This window comes from Eumetopias jubatus, unplaced genomic scaffold (genome assembly GCF_037043125.1).
Source record: "Eumetopias jubatus isolate StellerSeaLion01/CBP00866 unplaced genomic scaffold, mEumJub1_p1.0 scaffold_27, whole genome shotgun sequence".
Taxonomy (NCBI): Eukaryota; Metazoa; Chordata; class Mammalia; order Carnivora; family Otariidae; genus Eumetopias; species Eumetopias jubatus.
The window spans coordinates 428,857-435,697 of record NW_028274833.1 but is presented as its reverse complement, the minus strand read 5'-3'; the positions used below and the strand labels follow the sequence as shown (position 1 = coordinate 435,697).

The window sequence follows — 6,841 nt, the reverse complement described above, 5'->3', positions numbered from 1 at the left end:
CAGACTCAGAGACAGGAACTCTCACAACAGACCCAAGTCAGGTCAACAGCCCGGCAGCTGGAGCAAAGCAGCGAGACTCGCAAACCCCAAGGCACTTATGGGGGCGCAGGTGTGCCCGTCCGGGGCTCAGGCGCGGATGCGAGAACCGAGACATGACGGCACAGGCAGAGCCAGGCCAAGACACACCAAGGCAAGGCACGCTCAGGAAGACACAGAAACACGGGCAAAGTGGGACGCCCGCGATCCACCCTTTACGCAGAGAAGAACTCGAAGACCCAGAGAGGCCAGGGACTGAAGCACGTGCTTCAGAACCATGGAGCCAGAACGCTCATGAATTCCTGAGGCGGTCCTCTCCGATCAGACTTCACTCTGGGTTACAGGAGTTTTGTTCCCTTAGTGCCTGGGGTCTTGGCCGCGCTGCTTCGAGGAAGGAAGAGGTAGACCAGACGAAGAGCACCGGGCAGCAGGGAAAGTTTATTGAGCCAGAGTACAAAAGTCCCTGAGAAGGCTGCTGGGTTCCCGTTCAGACTTAGGGTTTCTTATAAGCTCTTTCCAGGACCTTGAGTGTGGACCGCCTGTGGATTTGTTGCCAAAGTGTTGCCAATCAGGGCTTGCCCGTCTACCGTGATGATGGGTCTTGTGGGCCGACATCTCGAGACTAAGTGCCTCAGCTCGTGACAGCGACGGATGTGTCATGGTTAGTGGCTTGGTTTTGGGTCGTGCTGGAAAGGTCACCCCTGCAGAGCCTGCTAGACAGGATTCTCTCATGGTCTTATCCCAGCGGTCAAAAAGGGCGCCAGCACAGTTTTGTCTGAGCTGTCCCGGCTCCCCGCTTTCCTGTTGGGGACCCTGGCCCTGACGCCCTCAGCATCCAATGGACTCCTGACATCTGGGGCTCCCTGATCTCCCAAAGCCTCCGCCCCCCACCCCCGCCTCACCCTTCTCTCCGGGCCGGGCCTCAACGTCACGCCGTTGCCCGAGCGCTGGCCAGAGATGCTAAGAGGTGGGGGCCCCTATGCCCAACTCTCCCCCCAATCTTTACGTCCTCGGCAACACCCGAGCAAACCGCACGAGTGTAGAGGAACACCCTGCGGTCCACCAAAACGGCCCAGCCTAGGACAACCCTCAGACCGTGCGCCAACATGGGAGCTATCCTGGTCCCGCTGCGGATTTTGAGGTCACACTTTCATCTGACCTGCACAAGCGGAGCCAATGGCCAGCTGGCGGGTACCCCGGCATTTACAGACCAAGAAGCTGAGAAGGCCAGTCTCCCCGTAGTCTGAGAGAGCCAAGCCTTCCGTCCTAGAGCCTCAGGCGCCTCTTCCCACCCTGGAAGGGGCAAGGCTAGGTCCTACAGATCATCAAATCCACAACCTGACGCTGGATAGGCGATCTGTCCTGCATACTGAAAGGGACAAGCAGCATCCGTGCTGTTTGACTGCCAAACCCTCCGCTGGGAAAGAGCCGCCGTACTTCCCGGAAGTTGTGGAGAGGGGAGCTTCACGGTGCGGCGCGGTGCGGGGCAGGAATGTTAGTATCGTCTGTCACCCTCAGGGCTGCTGTCCTTGCAGCCACTTTAGCTGGGGATGGAGAAGAGCCTCGTGGGGCAAACGCTCACATCTCCCCACTCTACTGGCAGCGGACTCGGTCGTCTGCCAGCTTCCCCAGGCAGAGGCATCTCAGGAAAGCAGACGTCCGCTTGGGGGAAGACCACCCCAGTGGCTCACCTCACCGCCTCCTGGGTGTGGCGTTAGACAGCTGCTCTGTGTGCTCCAGGTCTTTCCATGGACCTACGCACAGAAGGCTAAGGGATATCAGCCCCAGAGTCATCATGGGACAGAGAGCACACGGGTGAGTGGCCCGTCCCTTGCACTTACCAATCGTGCTACCCCCGCCCCTCCCCTCGGACTGTCTGCACTCTGGCGGACCCCAAACGAGGGCCCTAGGGAAACAGGGGCCTAGGGCTTCTGGGGGAGCATGGGTGCGTCAGTGTGTGAGTGTCAGGACATGTGAGTGAAGGAGCCTGTGGGGGAGGGGCCTGAGTGAGTGTGTGCCTGAGTGAGGGACCGAGTGGGCGTATGTCAGGGGATGTGGGTCAGTGAAGGAGTGTGGGTGGGGCGGTGAGTGAGAGTGAGTGTGGGTGTCAGTGTGTGGGAGTGCCTGAAAGAGTGTGTCCGTATGGGGGGTGAGTGATTGTGCCCCTGAGTGTGCATCTGTGCGTGTGTGTGTGTGTGTATGCGTGTCTTTCCCCACAGATTAGACGCTCGCCCTGGCTCCTGTGCCCGACTGAATGTGCCATCCTTCCTACCTTCCCACCTCACTCTGTCCCCTCTCCCAGCGTCCCGCCATCAGGCCTGACCCACACTCACTATCATCGTTGCTGCTTCTGAGAGGCTGACCGTGTCAGCAAGAGCCTGTGCGCATTCCTAGGCCCAGGAAGAGCTCCAGCGCCCGCTCAACTGAGTAATGAACCTTGGGTTCTCCCCCCGCCTCCCCCGTGGCGTTTGCAGTGGATGTGTCTGAGGTCACCCACCAGGGAGCATCCCTGGACGACTGACATCTCCATCCACTGAACCTGGGTCCTACACACATTGGCCCTGGCTCGTCGCTCCCTTTCCTTGAACGTCCTCATTTCTCCAGGGAAGAGATGAGCCCCAGGGAGCGGGCCTTGGTCAATTTCCGCTCCCTGCCCGGCACCCCCGCACCTCCAGGGGAAGGACCTCTGCCCCCTGGGATGCAGTCCCCACGCATGTGTGACCTAGCCCTCTGGGCAAGCATACAGGCCGAGCCATTCCACGGGCCGGCAATGCCCAGGCAGAGAAGTCAAACACCCACATGAGGCCGATGTGCTCAGGCCCTCCCCCGACCCCCATCCCCAAAGGGGAGCGCGCACACCCGAGCGCCAGCGCACACGCGCGTGCACACACACAAAGCACACTTGAACTTGTTTATCAACTTTCAATGTTTTTCCAGGGCTCCTGGGGCCTCAATCTGCCCTATGTTTCGCCCCCGCACCAGTCTTCGGTTACTTCCTGCGCAGAGGAACTGGCCTGAGCATGTGAAGCTTCTGGACTGGCTTCGGTCAAGTGCGATGCTCCCTCATATTCATCTCAAATTCTTGATGCTCCCTGGGAGGGTCAGACACACCGAGACGCAGACAGACACACACGCACACAGGAGGAGACCCGTGTGTACCTTCTCTGGGCCATAGGTAAGGTTGCTTCAGGGTTTGAAGGCCCTCCCTGGGAACGGCGGTCCCTCTCCCATGCCACTCCCTGCTGCTGACTGTGATCTCCTTACCTTTCCTCCACCCATGTATTCAACTAATCTGTGCACCCTGGCCAGTGCTTTCGGCGTGCCTGGGGGCGGGAGGAAAGGAGCTGCCTATGGAAATGAAGGGTTCAACGGTGGTGTCCAGACCAACACAGAAAGGTGACGGGGCGGCGGGGTGAGCCTTTGCGCCAGGATACCCACACGTCTCTGCCAAGCATGACGGGAGGCAACGTTGGTGGGCCTAAGTGTAAGGCGGTGCTAGGAGACCTGAGGTTGGGGCTCATGGCCCCGGAATGACAATTCCCCCAAGTGCAGCTGCCGAGCCGCCTTTGCCTCCCCAGCTCTGCTCATGGATGCTGCCTGGCCCCGCCGGCCTCAAGATTCCCCAGGCAGAAGCCGTTTGGCACTGCACTTGTCCAATCTCCCTCTCTGACGGTGATGCCCTTTTGACCCGGGGCCCCTGCGTTGGAGAGTTCCTCTGAGCCTCAGGGTCTCCATTGGTGGAGCCGAGGTTCCACACAGCCCCATGGCGCACATTTCGGCATCCACACCCTGGGTCCCTCACCTGTCCTCCTCTCGGTTCCCTCTCCTGGGGCCTTCTATCTCATGTAGTACTGCAGGGGGTTGGGCCACAGGTCGTCCATGATGATCTGGCAGGGGAAACGGGGCAGGGCTCAGAGGCCCATCCCAAGCAGCCGGGGAGCCCAGCAGGGTCCTTCCCGCTGTTTGTCACAGGGCCCCACCTCGGCTATCCTGCTAGAGCTGGCAAAGCTGGGGTCAGAGAACCAGTTGAAGAAGTTAAGACTGGTGTTGTGGTCCCTGCGACTGTAGGCCTCCTGTTCATAATCCTGGTGCCACTGGATGGGAGTGGAATGAGAAGGCCCGTACCCTGCCGGAAGACAAGGATGTGAGAAGGCACCGGGTAAAGAATCGGGTTCGACCCCCCTCCTGTCCCTGTGGCCGCCCATCCAGGCGGCGGCCTCTTACCAGCAGCGCTGAGGACATACTCCTTCACAACGACTTCATTCCGGAAGTAGGGGTTCTTGCGAAAGAAGAGCAGGATCTGGCGGCAATCACGGGGAAACCTGAGATCCTCCACCTGCCGGGTGGCAGAGTGGGGGAGACGGGGGTGAAATCTCTGTCCAGCAGAACCTCCCCGTCCTGACTTCAGAGATGGATCACTACGGCACGCTCCCCACTCCCATCCCCCACCCCGGTCTCAGTCTGCCACGCCAGACCTTCAAATCCGTCATGTAGCCAAGGAGGCCTTCATCTTCCTTACTGATCACGGCTGACATCTGGGGGTGGTTCACAAACTGCTGTGAGTCAAGGACCCTCCGAGGGCTGGAGATGAAAGAGCTACAACAACAGAGCAAGTCTGGACAGCGGCCGGGCACTGCCTCCCCTCTGCTTCCCCGGGTTGCATTCCCTCCCCACGGGCTGCGTCAAGGCCCGCTGGGTCCCCACACGGGATGCTGCAGATCTCGGCACTCACACAGGAAGCTGTGCATGCTCAGAGACCACCCCTCCCGCCCCACACTCCCCTCCCCAGCTCATCCTCCTGTGCTGACGGCCAGACACAACTAGCTCATCTCCGGACAAGCACACGTTCCTGCCTCAGGCTGAGCAGGTGGGCACTCACAGCCACTGGCCTGCTGCGTTACTCCGAGGGGAACCTGAGCTTTGCCTCCAGCTGTTTTGTGAGAAGAAGCCCTGCAGCGGCTCCTAATTCCTAATTCTGAGCTGGACCTCTGCTCCTACTCCCCCACTGGTCTTCCAGTGCCTCTTGCCACATCAAGAGCACTCTGAGGCCCACAGGCCCCACCCCACCCCCAGAACGAGGATGTTGAGGCTGTCGGGATCACCAGGGCATGAGCGTGGCCCCCACACCGCGGCGCGGCCGGGGGTGTGGCTGGGGTTGAGGGGGGTTCTCCAACCGATGTATTTGGATACTCAACGGCCCCCTCCCTTCAGTTCCTCTTGCTCTAGCCCGGCCACATCCGGGTTCCTCCATGACAGCGTCAAGGATACAGCCTTGGCCCAGAAGCCAGGGATGCCCCGGATAAGGGCGCTTCGGTGTTCCAGGTGACGCTGCCGCCTCCGACAATAGCTCAGTCTGAGCCGAGAGGAGGACCTGCTGGCTTGTTTATTCTCGGGCTCCAGCTCTGACTGCAAGGCCTCTAGAGCCTCGAGCGGGGACGGGATCGGACCCCGCCGCCCCTCTGGCTGTTCTTCCCCTTTCTGCTTCTCCTGCAGCTCCTGCGCCCCTTCTTCCTCCTTCTGGCCCTCCTCCCTCTGGTCCTCGTGCTCAGCCTCCTCCTCAGCCTCTTGAGCCTCCTCTCCCTCCTCAGGCTCCTCGCACTCCCCAGCCTCCTCTGCCTCAGCCACCTCCTCTCCAACATGCTCCTCCTTAGCCTCCTCCACCTCAGCCTCTTCCACAACAGCCTGCACCTCAGCCTGTTCCTCCCCCTCCTCTTGCTCAGCCTCCTCAGGCCCCTCCACCTCCTCCTCTTCCTCGGGCTTCTCCTCCTCCCTTGGCTCCTGCTCAGCCTCCTCAGCCTCCTCGTTCTCCGCATGCTCAGGCTCCCCCTCCTCCTCCCTGTCCACATCCTCCTCCTCCTCCCCCTGCTCCTGCTCAGCGACTACAGCCTCCTCCCCCTCCTCCTCGGACTCCTCAACCTCCCCAGCCTCGTCTTCCTCCTCCGTGTCAGCCTCGTCTACCTCCTCCGCGGCCTCCTCCGTGTCCTCCTCGTCCTCTCCGTCCTGCCCCTCCAACAAGGCCAGTTGCAGCACCAACCTTAGGTCACCCACCACTAGGACCAGCTCCACCACCAGGATGGCATCCTCTCTCTCCCATCGTTCCTCCCCTTCCCGCACAGCCTCGTCTGCCATCCCCACACCTAGGGCCTTCAGCGCCCCCGGCGCGCCCCGGGGGCCTCTATCCCCGGGCACAGACACCTCGTGACCGGCCCCTTCCCCGACTGAGGCAGGTCCAGGATTCTGGGGACCGCCCCGCCTCCCCCGAAGCCCGCCTCGCCACCCCCGGACCCTGCCTCGCTGGGGCAGCTGCGAGGGAAAGGCTGGAGGTGTGAGCGCCGGCCTCCGCAAGCGGCTCGGCAGGTGGGGCTCCGTCCGGCGCCCAGGGGCGGCGACCGATAACGGTCTCTTGCCGGATGCTTCCGGACTCTGGGACGCATGCGCACAAGGGCCTGGGGCCAGGTGTCCAAGGAGACGACGTCGACGGGGCACCCGTGCGGCCCTGGAGATATCGAGTCCCTGAGGCACGCCCAGGACGCGGGCCGGCCCCCGGGTCCCACCAGTCGCACGGTGGTGGGCGTGGCCGCCACCGGCCCCGCCCCTCGCCCCCTCGGGAGACAGCCTTCCAGCAAGGGAGACAGCCATCCAGCAAGGGAGCCCGCCAGTGCTCCTCCTCGGGGGGGGCCTCGGGCTCCCAAGTGCACCGACCCCACCCCTCCCACCCCCACGCCGCCCCCCAACACCATCCGCACCCCACCAGCCCGCCCACGCCCCTGCCGCGGCCTCGTCGGGCGCGCCTTCTGCCTGGATT

The 6,841-nt window shown here is 62.2% G+C and overlaps 1 protein-coding gene across 1 annotated transcript; it reads right to left on the bottom strand.

Moving 5' to 3' along the window:
* Positions 1–3,872: 3,872 nt before the first annotated feature.
* On the bottom strand, positions 3,873–6,470 carry LOC148162001 (testis-specific Y-encoded protein 3-like). The gene is made up of 6 exons (XM_088020446.1): positions 6,240–6,470; positions 5,305–5,460; positions 4,512–4,589; positions 4,261–4,372; positions 4,017–4,162; positions 3,873–3,923 (listed from the first exon to the last, which is right to left on the bottom strand). Exons 1-6 carry the CDS (start codon positions 6,468–6,470, stop codon positions 3,873–3,875), a joined length of 774 nt encoding a protein of 257 aa, XP_087876572.1.
* Between the last annotated feature and the right edge of the window lie 371 nt (positions 6,471–6,841).